Source organism: Fukomys damarensis, unplaced genomic scaffold (genome assembly GCF_012274545.1).
Source record: "Fukomys damarensis isolate Sample0158 unplaced genomic scaffold, DMR_v1.0_HiC HiC_scaffold_16, whole genome shotgun sequence".
Classification (NCBI taxonomy): domain Eukaryota; kingdom Metazoa; phylum Chordata; class Mammalia; order Rodentia; family Bathyergidae; genus Fukomys; species Fukomys damarensis.
In genome coordinates, this window is record NW_022900928.1 from 8,714,984 (window position 1) to 8,729,313 (window position 14,330).

The following is a 14,330-nucleotide window of genomic DNA, read 5'->3' on the forward strand; positions in this document are numbered from 1 at the left end:
GTAACAGCTTTTTTTTTTCCTCAAAAGAATGGACTCTTCCTTTTTCCTGACCTTGTGCTAAAAGGCAATATTTTTCTTTTCCTTTTCTGTCACCATGCTATCTTTAACAACAGTAAATAAATAATAGGCAGCCCCAATGCATGAAAAAAGTCCCTAAATCACTGTTCATCACAGCAAATAATTCCACCAAAGCAACTTATTGAGATAATGCTAACTTCCTGATTAACAGGCACCTTTACAAAAGATATCTAAAGGGAGAGGAGAGAGTAACTGGAATAAAAGTTACGAACACTTACTTCCATAATTATGATAAATGTCATCTTGGCAGCAAGGACGTGCCAGAACTGCATATTATGAAGGTACTTATTCTCATCTGCAGGAGGATTTCTGTAATCTCTGTACCTGTAAAACAATGGAAATAAATATAAAAACTTAGCAAAAGCTTCAACTAGAGAGACTGAACTCTCATTATTCATTGACCCCAGAAGTCAGGTCATAGGAAGACAATGGGCAATCTGGAACATTTTCTTCTTCATGTAAATCACAGCACATGGATGCAGTATATCTCTAGCAGGAAACTACAAGCAAACTTCTCTCTTGTCTTTCAAAGAGAAACTTCTCATATGAGTTATAAAACTTTGCAGTCCTCCATTTTCTTTCTTTCTAATCTTCAAGATACTTAGTTCTACTCATCTCTCTGCCCAAAATGACTATCATCCATCTTTAAAGGGAAGGGACATTTTAATCCTTATCCTATTTGACATTTCCAGAACAGAACTGGCATTGTTTATCATTTTTAGTTTCTTTACCTCTATTTTCTCTTGGAAGGGTTGATGCTGCATTACTCTATTTTTCTAGACTTCTCTCGTATTCAACTTTTCATTCTTTTCTATAAAGTCCCTAGATACTGAGGCTCTTCAAAGACTTAGTCTCGCTGGAAAATGATGAAATCAAAAAATCTGACACTAATGCCCTTGCTCAATCTTTATGCTATGATTCTTTGTAGATTCAAATGTAGAATATAACAATATTTTTCTCTGCTTGTCTTACAGCTTTTTTATCATTCTTTGTTGGAATCCTAAAGGAAGAAAGCATTTGGTTTAAGATTTAAGTGACCCTGGGGTCTATCTGTCTACATTTCATTTTAAAATTCTATACTGTAAAGAGCCTTGTGAGCCACAGAGTACTGAAATGGCATTCATAAAAGTCCCATTTCACATTCCCTATACAGGAAAAAAAATCCACCTTTAAATGGGATGCCTGGTGACTGATCATATTATTATGTTACTGGGTGTTTTTTTCCCTCATTCTTTTCTAAGGATGCATATTTAAATTCAAGTCACACACACATAACATGATCATGATGTATGATGCATAGATATTACAACTTGACACCAGGAAGCATTTTTTGGTAAGGGAACTTTTTGGAAAACATAACAAATAAGATACTGCAAAATCAACATGATAAATACCTATAATATTCTCTTCTGTTGTACATCACTCCTTTCAAAATCACAATCATGCAATGTGTGCATTCTGGAGTTGAACCACACTATTTATTCAGGATTTTTGTTGCCTTAAGCAAATCCCTGACATTATAAGACATGAAAGAATCAAATAACTTAACAAATATAATTGAATGGCAAAGTTAACTTCTAGACAAAAAACATACCTGCATGTGGTGAAGTCTCGTTTATCCAGTGGTACAGTGTGGTTTGGGAAGTCGGCTGTCAGGAATACTGACAGGCTGTTATTGACATAACCACTCATAGGCTGCGAGCTATCCGTAGAGTAGGCATAGTAGTAAACTAATCGGGGGATGATGTCTGAGGTAAATGCAACAATAAAAGCCTGGATGACAGCAAGAAGCAGAGAGAGCGAGAGAGAGAGAGAGAGAGAGAGAGAGAGAGAGAGCTGTAAGAAGGGGGATCTGTGTGGCCTTCAGTCTCTTAAGTCTTATGGATACAAAATGACTAAAACACTCTTCTTAATTATAGTAATAAAATACCATTTGGTCTACAACCCAAAACAGCTCATTTATGTCACTGAAAAAATATTCCGAGATTTTATAACTTGGGTGACCAAGTTGAGAATTACAACTAAATATATCTGTCTCCCCCAAAAAAAACAAAACTTGGATTTTCATCACTAGTTCTTACTTTTCTGTTTGTGTCATTCATTTTACAGTTCTATTATTCCTAACAGAGTTCCCTTCGCTGCATAACTTCGTAAGTTATGGATGAGGGGAAGAGAGGGGAAAGATAAAATCTGCGTACTGGAAACTCTCCATAGTCCACTACAGTCTCACTCCAGGGGGATGTTATTTTCCAGTGCTTTCTTGAGCTCTGAAACTGAATACATAGCACATTTCCTTCAGAATAGAGGAGTAAACTGTAGATCTCTTGGTTCAGCTATTTATATTTCTAGTGGTAAAATCTGTAAATTTATTATTACTTCTACGGCTGCTTGGTATCCATACAAGTGATCTATTCCTTGCTGAATAAATGTGACATTTTTTTATTTTCTATAAAAATGCAAATTTCAAATAGATTAATTTTTAAAACAAAGAGGTACACAGCAGCCTTTCATAGTTTTTCAGTTTTGCTTGTTTTATGTCTTTTCAACAAAACAACTCTGACTTACTTTGTAGTTGAATGATTTTTGCTTTTGAATTTGACTTGTGATTTTTATTCTTTTCACTACTTCTTCCAATTTGTTTTATGTGTGTGTGTGTGTGTGTGTGTGTGTGTGTGTGTGTGTGTGTGTATGTGTTTAAATCACTGCTTGGGTGAAGGGAGAGCAGGGACAAGGGGAAAAAATGAGAACCAAGACCTGTCATGTAAAGGTACAAGATCCCAATGATGAATGTAACTGCACTGCATACCTAAAATACACCAATAAACTCAATGAGGAAAAAAATTTAAAATTAAAAAACAAATCACTGCTCATTTCATGACTTCAAGCATCCTACCCACTCTCCATTTTCTTCTTAAATACAAGCATTTCTCCTGTAGACTCTTCTGTAATTACAGTTTTGTTCATTCACATAGGTTCTCAATATAAGCTCTGCCTCTGATCTCAATTCTATTTCTTCTTCTTGATAAAGTAGTATGGATGTTACATATTCTCCTTCGACTGCTTCATTAAATTTAATATTGAAAGCACAATTGCAGATGAGTATGCATTATAAGATTTGTGGTTTGGGGAATTTGGGATTCCTGCTACTTTTTATGTAAATGCACTATAGACATAAGTAATTGTTCATTCTCTGATTGTGGTCTACAAATGCAGGTGTCATCGGTCTTCAACTGCATTATTCAAATATTTTAAATCGTTACTTATGTTTATCTAATTGGTCATATACTAAGAAACTACTGGGAAATTTTAATAAATGCTTTTACAATTTTTCTTGTATTTTTAAGAGTCTGCCTGTCACAGATTTCTCATTTCTCAGTGCATAAATGTTTGGGATGTAGGGCTGGGGATCTAGCTCAGTGGTTCCAGTGCCTTCCTAGAAAACACAGGGACCTGGGTTCAATCCCTGGTACCCCCCCAAAAAAGCCATAAAAAGCTTTACAAAATGAAAAGATGGAAATAAAGTGTTTGTAAATGGGGAGGGGAGGAGGGGGTGAAGGGAAGGCAGGGACAAGGGGAAAAAATGAGAACCAAGACCTGTCATGTAGAGGTACAGGATCCCAACAATGAATGTAACTGTACTGTATACGTAAAATGTACCAATAAACGCAATAAAAAAAAAGGGTTTGGGATGTTTTATATTTGTGGACTATCCCCATGAGGAAATATATTAAAGAATGAGCTAAGCATCATTCCCATGTCTCTATTCTCAAGGAAATGAATGAAGTGCAAAGTCACCCCAGCTGGACAGGTTCACTCACATTAGTCGCGACAGAAAGCACCGCCATGCCAGCAAGGATGTCCTGCCAGACCCCGATGCTGTGTGCTTTGGCGGCCACAGGTCTGCGGTACTGAGTGGTGAGTTTCCAGGCGTCCACGCGGATCTCCACAATGTTGTTCATGAGGGCAAAGAGAGGGGCCAGCGGGAACGAGGCCACAAAGAGTGTGACGAAGCCAAACTGGATCACTGCAGGAGAAGAGCAAGAAAGACACAGACTGGAAATCGTGGAGGATGTGGGGACGTTGGGGTGGCTCCTGCTACTTCACCTGGAAGGGATCGACACAGTCACACACTTCAGATCTCTTGCTCTCTGCCTCCCAACAAAGGAGGCAGTGATTGATTTCCTTTCTAGGCCTGGATGGAGGAACTAAGATGCAGAACTCAGTTCTGTCCTTGTTCTGCTTTCAGCCTTGTCTGAAGAATCTGTTCTGCTTTGCCTTTCATTATGTGCTCTGTTTAGGTTCACGCTGGGCTAGTTGTTATGTTTTTAATGGCGATTATATTTGTGGTGCATAACTATAGATCTCATCTTGAAAATCTCTATACTTTTTCAGATGAAAGGTGATGACGATTCAATATCTGGTGTGTGTGTAAATATATATATATATCTTATGTAAAAAATCCAAAGTATAAATAATTGATACAGTGAAATATAAGGAAGATGGTAGGAAAGAGAGATGTAGACTTTATGGAGATGGGAAGGAGACACGAGGATGGGGAAGACAAGAAAGAGCACGGAAGGGGATGTGAACAGGTCCAGAATGTGACAGGCCTAAGTCACAGCACCTCTCGGTGAATGCATTCACTAAGAATACATGTTGAGAAAGAAAATGGAAATTTTATGGAATAAGGTATTTATTAAGGCCCTAATATTTTACACGATTTTGACATCTTTCTACGTCAGTTTTTCCCTTTCACCTCAAGATTTGGCTGAGGGTTGTGAGCTGACTTCTCCTCTTTGTTCTTTTTGGTTTCTAACCATGCTAGGACGAAGGGAACCCGTGCAACTGAAGGACTGGACTGTCCACACGAGGGAAGGAAAAACAAGACACGGAAATGGCTTTCCAGTAAGGAAGGCAAATTGTTTCCATTGCTCTTCTATTTTTAAATGGATCTTCATTACTTTTGGGCTTCAGCTTTATAGCAAGATTGCATAGTCTTGTTATTAAGTCCAGAAACAAATACTGACTCTTTTCTCTCTGACTTTCTTGACTGAACAAATATAAAGCAAAGAGGAGAAATCAGGTAGAGGCAGCATAAAATTAAGGGTTCAAATCTCATATTTCTAGCTAGAATCTTTGTGGCTCATAGAAAATTAATTGGACCATTCAACTTTCAGTATCCTCAAAAATAAAATATGCCAAGTAATGACTACGCTAAACAATCATTTCAAGACTAGAGATAATGTAGGAAAGCTTCCAGGATAGATTAACTCTTGGATGAGTCTTAGAAAATGGTAGTTAATCTTGTTATGAAAACCTTCATGTCCTCTTATAAATTTGGTACTAATATCAGATACATGTATGCACTGACTTATTTAAAAGTTATACAATTAATAAAAAACGATAAGCTTACTGCCAAATAAAGTAGATGCTTTATGCATCTGTATAAAATAGACTTACTAAATTTACTAGTTTCATTTTGAACTATGGCATAATTCCTGTACTATTCTGAAGAATCTTTTTTTGGATCATTGCCTTTGTTTCACCATGATATTATGTGATTTGAGAACCTGTGGAGAAAAATCTGTTGTCTGTATTTCCACGAACGAAGTAAAGTGACTTGAGCGGGAATTCTCTGAGTATAAGAGCAGTCCTCAGAGCGATCTCTCCTAAAATTTCCCTTAATATGTTTTCTCTGTTCAATCATGGGAATACTTTATGCATTTCTTATAGCTACCCTGGGCCTACCTTACATAACTGTTAGCTCCATTTTTTTCAGCCCAACCTAAAGAGTATACACTAAATGATTTCAGGCTTTGGAAATGTTTTATAATTCATTTTCTTTCCAAATAGTCACCGAAGCAGAGAAAAGAAAAAAAAAAGGATCATTAAAACATCTTAGAGAACGAAGTTAAAATATTTTTCTTTCTTGATTTGGTTCAACAATGTTTATATTCAATCAATAAGAAAAAAAAAGTCTCTCTAAGGTTGATGTTTTGAGGCAGACGGCGGAACCACTGAGCAAAATTCCCAGCCCTTAAGGTTGATGTTTTGAAAGTAAACTATTCTACATTCTATTTAGTGGGACAGGGAAATTATGAATCATTCTCTTGATCTCCGTTCATTCATCCTTTAACCCACCATCCAACGACAGGCATCTACTATGTGCATGGCAGAAAGAAATACTAAGATGAAAAGTACACTTCTTTTATTCAGGTTGGCTCTGTGCCTCATAACACTGTTGAACTTTACCTGTTTCTAAGTATTCGTAGAATAACCCAAGCTGTCCAAAGGACTGAAGGTCATGATCCTGCTCCCAACGACTATACAGTTTCTCAGAGTTGGTCCGCGCTTTTCTACGTCTCCACCAATTTAAAACGAAGCTGTTGGAAGGAATAAAAATAAAGATATGAAGGAGAGCTAAACAGAAAGAAGTCAGGAAATTAGCATGCTAACTCTGAAATGACACCACGGAAAGATAAATAATTATGATCAAACAACAAGGGCATGTGTGATTTGAACTAAAGTCCAACTCAAAATCTAGGCTGTTTTCATCACACATCTTCCTTATTGGTGTAAGGAATAAAACAAGACAATCTTGACTGTAAATACTTACTCAGAGACTGTTCTACATATCTGTTCCATGCCCGTTCCATCTGCTTCTGTTACGATAGCAGCAGTAGTATATTTTGCTATCAGGTGCTGTGATTCCATGAGAATTTTAGGGGGTGTCTGGATTATTCTGACCATTCTGTCTTTTGTGATTTCGTATGAATCTGAGGATTCTTTTCCCTAGATCTTCGAAAAATGTCATTAATATTTTGCTGGGGACTTCATATACTCTGGGTAGCACGTTTGGTGACATGATCTTTGAGCAATATTAGTAAACATGGAGCTCTTCTTCTAATACTTTTTTTAACTTTTTCATTCAGTGTCCTATAAGTTTCATTGTAGAGGCTTTTAAGCTCCTTGGTTAAATTGTTTCCTAATGAAATTTTTTAACCTATTGGGAATGCAATTGTTTTCCTGACTTCTTTCTCAGCTAATTAACTATTGGTGCATACAAAATCTGTTGATTTTTTTAAGGCTGATTCTGCAATCAGCAGATACTCTGATATGTTTATCAGATATAAATGTCTTTTGGTAGCTTCTTCAGAATCTTCTAAGTATAAGATGATATCACTTAAAATTAAACACTATACAACTTCTTTCCTACTTGTATCTCTTTTAGCTTTGTTTTGAATAATTGTTCTAGTTAAAACTGAAGTACTATACTGAATAACAGTAATAAAAGTAGACATCTTTGTTTCTGAATTGAGGGGAAAAGTGCTTAGTTTTTTTCCATTCAATACGATATTAACTGTGATTTTAATAAATAGCCACTCTTATGTTGAGGGATGACCCTTCTAACCCACTTTCTTCTGGGTTTTTCTTATGAAAATATATTGAATTTTGTCAAAGGCTTTTAGTGTATGAATTCATAAGATCATGTGTGCTTTTTTACCATCGAAACTATTTATATTGGTATATTATGTTTATGTAGAGACATCCTTGTAGTCTTGAATCAAATAAACTTGGTCATGGTGTGTGATGCTGTAATGTCCATCGTCACATCTGTATTTGCATTGATTTGGGTCTTTCTTTGTCCAGTTTGGCTATCGGCTAATCAAACTTGTTGATCTTTCCAAAAGATCAATTTGCTGTTCCATTGACCCTTTGTATTGATAGTCTCCATTTCATTATTTTCAGCTTAGATATTTATTATGTATTCCCTGCTACAGGGTATGGCCTGACTCACTGCTGTTTCTCTAATGCTTTGAGATGTACCCCTGGATCACTTATCGCTGATTTCCTCACTGAAGGCGGATGCCACGGAGGAGTCACTCTTGGGCCGAGTTCCCGCAGTAGACTCAGTGGTGACCATGGGTTTCTACTGCAGCTGGGGCTGCTGCCCTCTTTGAGTTACCCTGGAGCCCGTCCACCTCGGGAGCCTCAGGTGGCCTCGTGGACAGCTTCACACTGCTCTCTGCCTTGCCTTTCTCTTGGCACGTGTTTTTAGCTTTCCCGTCACATCTTTCTTTATTTGCAGAACACTTTCTCTCCCCTTGGAATGTGATTTTTTTTTTCTCACTTTTAATTCTTCTAATATGGAGTTAAGGAAAAGATACTTGTCACTATCATCTTATCCAGAAGTCCTTCCAGTTTTATTCTTCTGGAGCAGTACTTTGGCTAATTCAGATCTCTGGCCTCGCCCAGAAGTGATAGAATCCATTTGTATATGTCTACAAAAACCCTGTTGCTACTTTGATAAAATAATAGTAAATCTGGAAATCAATTTAAAGATAACAGACATGTTTGCTGTATTGTGTCTTCTAATCCATGATCATAGATTGCTCTTTGTACAGTTTTTCTTTCTTTCTTTCTTTTTCTTTCTTTCTTTCTTTCTTTCTTTCTTTCTTTCTTTCTTTCTTTCTTTCTTTCTTTCTTTCTTTCTTTCGCATTTTGTAGTTTTCAGCATATTATTCCGTATGACTTTTAGATTCCCATCAAGTATTACAACTTCTTAGAGCTAACGAGTTCTGTGTTGACCAATATTAAAGTTCACTGTCATCTCTTTTTACACAAGTACAACTGCCAATAGATCGTTCCGTGATGGTCAATGAATGAAAATACTGTCTTCTAACATCTAATGCTACTGGTGAGAAACCTGTTGATACTAAAATAACATACTTTTGTAGGCAGTGCATCTTCTGATAGGCTCTAAGATTCTGTTTTTCTTGAATGTCCGGTAGTTTCACCATAGGAATATGGGAACAAATTCTGTTTATCTTACATCAGTCTCAGAATTTCTTTCTCTTTCTAAAACTCCACTTTTGTAACACATTCAGCAACTACCTATTCAAAGACTCTTTTCCCTTCAGGATATACTCAATTATCTTTTTCTGAAGCTTAGCAGTACTTAAAAGTAGAAAGCTGTGCTCTATCCTACTGTGGATCTCATTCTTAAATTTATTATTATTGATTATTTTTCAGTGCTTGTGATTAAGCCTAGGGAATTTCGCATATTAAGCCCATGCTCTACTATTGAGCTGCAACCTCTGAACTTTAATTTTTTAAAAACCTCATCTTGTACTGTGCAACACAGGGATAACTTTGTAACATTTTCAAATCCACTAGTTCTTTTTTAATAGCCAATCTGTATTTCTAGATGACATGATACAATATTTTTAAAAGTTCAGCTTTTAGTAACATTGTGACATACAGCGCAGCATGTAGAATAATCTACACAGTGTATTACATTTAGATTTTCGTGTCAAATGCTTGTAAAAGATAAGGATAATTACTTTTTCTCAATTTCAAAGAAGAAATAGACCCCACATACAATATATCACATTGCACTCCACAATTACATTCAATTAAAAATAAGATACAATTTAAGACTTTGTCAACCATGGACTTGAATAATAGTTAATCACTTAATTAAAAGCCTATGTGATCTTAGTGAATCTTTTATTGTTGATTAAATCTATTTTCTTTGCCTTAAAATTTTGTAACAAAGGCACAAAAATCAAACAAATTTTAGCCTCTTCTAAGGAAATGCTTTATGGTTACTTAAATCAAATAAAGCAAAAACACTTGTAAGCCATACATACGGGTAAATTGCTTCCTTAATGTTTGTGAAAATCTGTTTCCCAATCATTATGATGGTCAGCTGTGTGGTCAGTTCCACTAAACAACCACCAGGGTCACACTAGTTGGAAGCAAAGAGGGGAGAAAAGTAAATGACGGAAGACAGAATTTTGCAACTAAAAGAAACTCTACAGCATTACTTTAATATTCACGATTTTGGTTGGGGGGAATATAGTAAAGGGATTAAGGAGATATTTGGCCCAATAGTCCCAAGCATGATCATAGACCAGGAAGCAGGCTAATCGCACTAGATTCACCTGCAGACTTCTGTAAGGGGTCTGCTTCCCACACAGTTCTGACACTACTTGTGCCGGAGGTCAAAGGTCAGGACATTTTCCGTGTAACCCGGATGTATTAACGGGATTGGATACCACTGACTTTTCTAACTCTGTAGTCTAGAGTGAAAGCTTTTCTCCAGAAAGTGATCAAGAATCCTTCGCAGGAAGCCATTGGGAATGAAGATATTAACTGATTTAACACTTGATGTTTCACTACTGAACCACGGGCACCCTTGTACAAATAAACCCTTGTACAAGAAACTCAAAATCCTAACAGATGAAAAGACTCATCCGTGTACACTGGCTGTCTAGGCGTCTCCTGCAACTTGGTAACATCTGAGTTAGTGCTGGACACAAAGAAAGTTCTTAGTTAATAATGAGTTATTGAAGTCACATAGCTCAGCTCTCAAAAGAATTCTTACCTCTTCGCTTCTCCACACATTAAACAGATATGTGTATTTTCCAGGGTAACCTACAAATTTCCCTTTAAAGAAAGCTACGTAGAAGCAGGATGAGTAAAAATTCACAAACTGAAACAGGAACATTTTCAAGGTAAGACTGCTCTCATATTCCTGGTAAGTTCGAGGGAGTTCTGTTAAGTAAAAACACAAAGGTTTAGTGCACTTTCCAATTTTTCTTGAATGTTGTTTTCACTAGGACAAGGGACATCTAGGACTCCTATTCAGAAGGTCTATGGAAATCTCCCCACTCTAATCAGAAAAGCAATGTGGAATAACTACGATTTCTGGGCTTTCTGCTGATCCTATGTGTAAATCTAGCTACTATGCGTAAAGCCTAGAAAGCAGGATAGACACCTTTATATAATGGAATACTTTTCTTGGGGTCACAGTCAGATTTTGGTACTGAAATCCCTTAAAAATTCTCAAGATTATTCACTGCAACTAAATAAGATCATGTAAATATTTCAAATTTTTACCCTTTGTTATCAACCTAATTTAAACAATGTATAATTACATCACAGGTAGAGATGATTTCCAACTGAATTGGGCTTTCCTATTATAAATTAAATTTTTATATGACAGCAAATGGTGGCAAAAGAGTACACATTTTCCTTGTTTATTAAAATGCATGATCATGATTTGTGATTTAAAAAATTCTAAACTAAGGAAATATTAAATTATCTTCACGCCACACTACAGCAACATGAAGCACAAAGGAGGAAGGGAATGTATTTTCCTGAGTGGACAATTTCTCAAGAGCATAGCTGATTCAGCCAAATCCTTGATGCTTTCAAAAATACTGAAATAGCAACATATTTATTCTAAAGATACAGAGGATGGCTGTTTTAGTGAAGTCTTGTTGCATCCCTAAATTTCTCTAATAGGAAATCAAGTGATTTTTTCATGTTGAAGAAGCTCTGAGTTTTTAAAGTGGTCTAAAAAATTATGTCTTATAATCTTCTTGCTATTGCTAGCAGAAAAAAAAATTGAAAGTAAACTCCCACTTTGAAGATGGTTGGTAAGGAAGGTTCATAGGTTTCACTTGGTGCTGAGGGAGACAGTACTCTTGCTCCTATAAGGGACCTGGCCTCAGTGCTCAGATTTGGGGGAGAGCCTGCCCTCCTGCATTCAAAGAAGAGGGGACACCTTGACTTGAGCCTCTGATCTCATCCCGACCTCACCCATGACAAGAACAGAAGCGAATCCCTTCCTAGCTTGTCACTCACTTCACCTTCCCTTATGGCTTCAAGGGAAATGGTAATACTTTCAAAAGGCAATCATTCCTGATCTAAGATATGGCAGCTGAACAACAAAGCACTGGGAGAGATTTATTTAGCAGGATTTGATATTCAGTTTTTCTCATGATTATTTCCAAAGCCAAATTTCTTCTCAGAGTCATTGATGTGAAATCAAACTCTTGCCTCTTGATCACATTCACTGTCTTAAGGAGGACACAGCTAGATCCACTGCAGGAAGACTAAGACAGGAATATTCCAAATGACGTTCAGGGGTCCTAATGCTTTCTTTGTTTCTTCTTCTTCCTACTTCCTTCAGGGTAGACCTAAGTAGGGCTCTTAGGGGATTCTGAGATACCAGGTGTGATTCTACCTGGCAAGCAAAACTGTCTAAAACCCACACTTAAGAAATGAGCTCTCTGTTGGAAACTGGATAAAGAAGTTGTGGTTTTTCTATAAAATGGAATATTACTCAGCCATAAAGAGCGAGAGAGTAGATTCATTCATAGGAAAATGGATACATATTGAAGATATACTCCTAAGTGAAATAAATAAGTCACACATGTGTAAATACCAAATAGTTTCCCTGGTGTGAATATTCTGCAAAAATGCATAAGATTCTAATAAGATTACTGACATTTAGAAATTTGAAGAAAGGAGCTAAAGGTGTAGGGAAGGTGTGATGCGTAGGGGAAGAACAAAAAAGGAAAAGAAAAAAATGTGAGAGAATGAAAAGATGAAAATAAAGTGTTTGTAGATGGGGAGGGGAGGAGGGGGTGAAGGGAGGGCAGAGGTAAGGGGAAAAATGAGAATCAAGACTTGCCATGTAAAGGTACATGATCCCAACAATGAATGTAACTGTACTGTATCCCTAAAATGTACCAATAAACTCCATAAAGTTAAAAAAAAAAAAAAAGAAATGAGCTCTCTGGAAAAGGATCCCAGTGAGTGTACAGCATCAGTAGGAACCTACTTTCCGATCACAAAATTTGGCTGCTCACCCATTTTTGTAATCCATGCAGATATTTTTTCATAAAAGAAATTCAAGATCAAGATGACAATGAAGTTCAAGCAGGAGCCGGTGAGAGACGTGGCTAACTGGGGAGTGAAGAATCTTTTGACTTCCTGTAACGATGCTTCACTTTCCATGAAGCTCGCAAACGCAGCAAAAACGGAAAGGCGGTACACGATCACAGCCACCATGCTGGTGACAACAAGAGCCATCTGGGAAAAGAAAAGAAATCCGTCACTCTGGGCTCTGGACCTCTGTAATGCTCTCAGATCCGCAGTGCACGCTGTCTTCACCATCTCGATATATGCACACAGCAGCTCTGGTGTGCAAAGTAAACTGAGTCGGTCCGACTTTGTCATTTAACAAATTAAGAGATGGCAGGCGATGAACACTAGCAAAGTAACAGGGCTTGAAGTTGAATCATTTGGCAGCAGCAGGTTAAGCATCAACAGAACAAGTGTATTCATGGCTCAGCTTCTAGCAGGAATTGGCAAAGAGAGCCAGAAGGTGCAATCCTATTCACACCCTTCTATGTCCTCTAAATTAAATTTTTTTGTTGCATTTTTAAAAGCTGTAAAGAAAAGCAGCTATGTATCAAAAACGTTATTTGGCCAAACAACCTAAATTAGATGTGCCCTCTTTGTAGAACAGTTGCTGAATGATTCTCTAGGTTATAGTTCCATAGACTCAGCATAAATTCTGTACATCCCAACACTGCAAAAACACAAAGATGCTTTTAGTTCAGCAATTAGGGAAATTCAATCTAAAAGTCAAAGGAGTCAAATTAAGGGAGAACCAGAAACTAAGATAGAATATTCTTTCTGGGACTATCATCCAAACTATTTCTTATGGAGTATCCTAAATTGATTACTGTCCCCCTTTTCTTCTCTCACGTTTCCTCTTTGGTTGTTATGTAATCTAAGAAAATACATTTCTACAAGTGTTTGTTCATTTGTCTGCTTTTTCAGTACTGGGTATTGAACTCATGACCTTGCATTTGTAAAGCAGGTGTGGTGCTACCGAGCTAAATCCTGGCCCTTCTACAAGCGTTTTTAAAATGGAAAAACAGTAGCTTTAGCAAGAAATGTTTTAAAAAAATGTGTATATGCACTAAAGGAGCTCAACTACACTCTGCGATTGTTAATTTTTTTAAACTTTATTTTATGTTCTATTAAAGTATTTTTGCTAGTGCCTGTTTGCAATATATGATATTATACTCATCATGGGGAGTTTGTACATGTACTTAGCACATCTAAATTCCTTTTTGGTCTCCTTCCTCTCCCACCCCTCCCTGCTCCCTCCTACTCTTAATCCCTTTCTCATTTGAAAAAGTTCTATTAATTAATCTATAATTGGGCCGGGGATTTAGCTCAGCGGTTTGGTGGCCTGCCTTGTAAACGCAAGGACCCGAGTTCAATCCCTGGTACCAAAAAAAAAAAAAAAAAAAATTCTTATATTTTTTAGTCTCTGAAAACAGAAAAACTAATTGAGAAATAACACTTTTTAATTTATTTTGACATATTTAGAGTAAAATTACTAGAGTCACACAAGTTAAAGATAATTAGATAAAATCATC

At 36.8% G+C, this 14,330-nt stretch overlaps 1 protein-coding gene across 3 annotated transcripts in view; it reads right to left on the reverse strand.

Moving 5' to 3' along the window:
- Ano5 (anoctamin 5) overlaps positions 1-14,330 on the reverse strand; it is a 74,273-nt gene that overhangs the window by 9,626 nt on the left and 50,317 nt on the right. For all 3 annotated transcript variants that reach the window (XR_004517406.1, XM_010621266.2, XM_033764068.1), the window contains 7 exons: positions 12,744-12,966; positions 10,469-10,638; positions 9,732-9,829; positions 6,331-6,461; positions 3,897-4,102; positions 1,673-1,851; positions 297-402 (listed from right to left, as the gene is read on the reverse strand). Coding sequence is in view for 2 of the 3 variants with exons in the window: in XM_010621266.2 (XP_010619568.1) it covers positions 297-402; positions 1,673-1,851; positions 3,897-4,102; positions 6,331-6,461; positions 9,732-9,829; positions 10,469-10,638; positions 12,744-12,966 (1,113 nt within the window). In the remaining variant the exon portion in view is untranslated. The remainder of the gene's footprint in view (positions 1-296; positions 403-1,672; positions 1,852-3,896; positions 4,103-6,330; positions 6,462-9,731; positions 9,830-10,468; positions 10,639-12,743; positions 12,967-14,330) is intronic.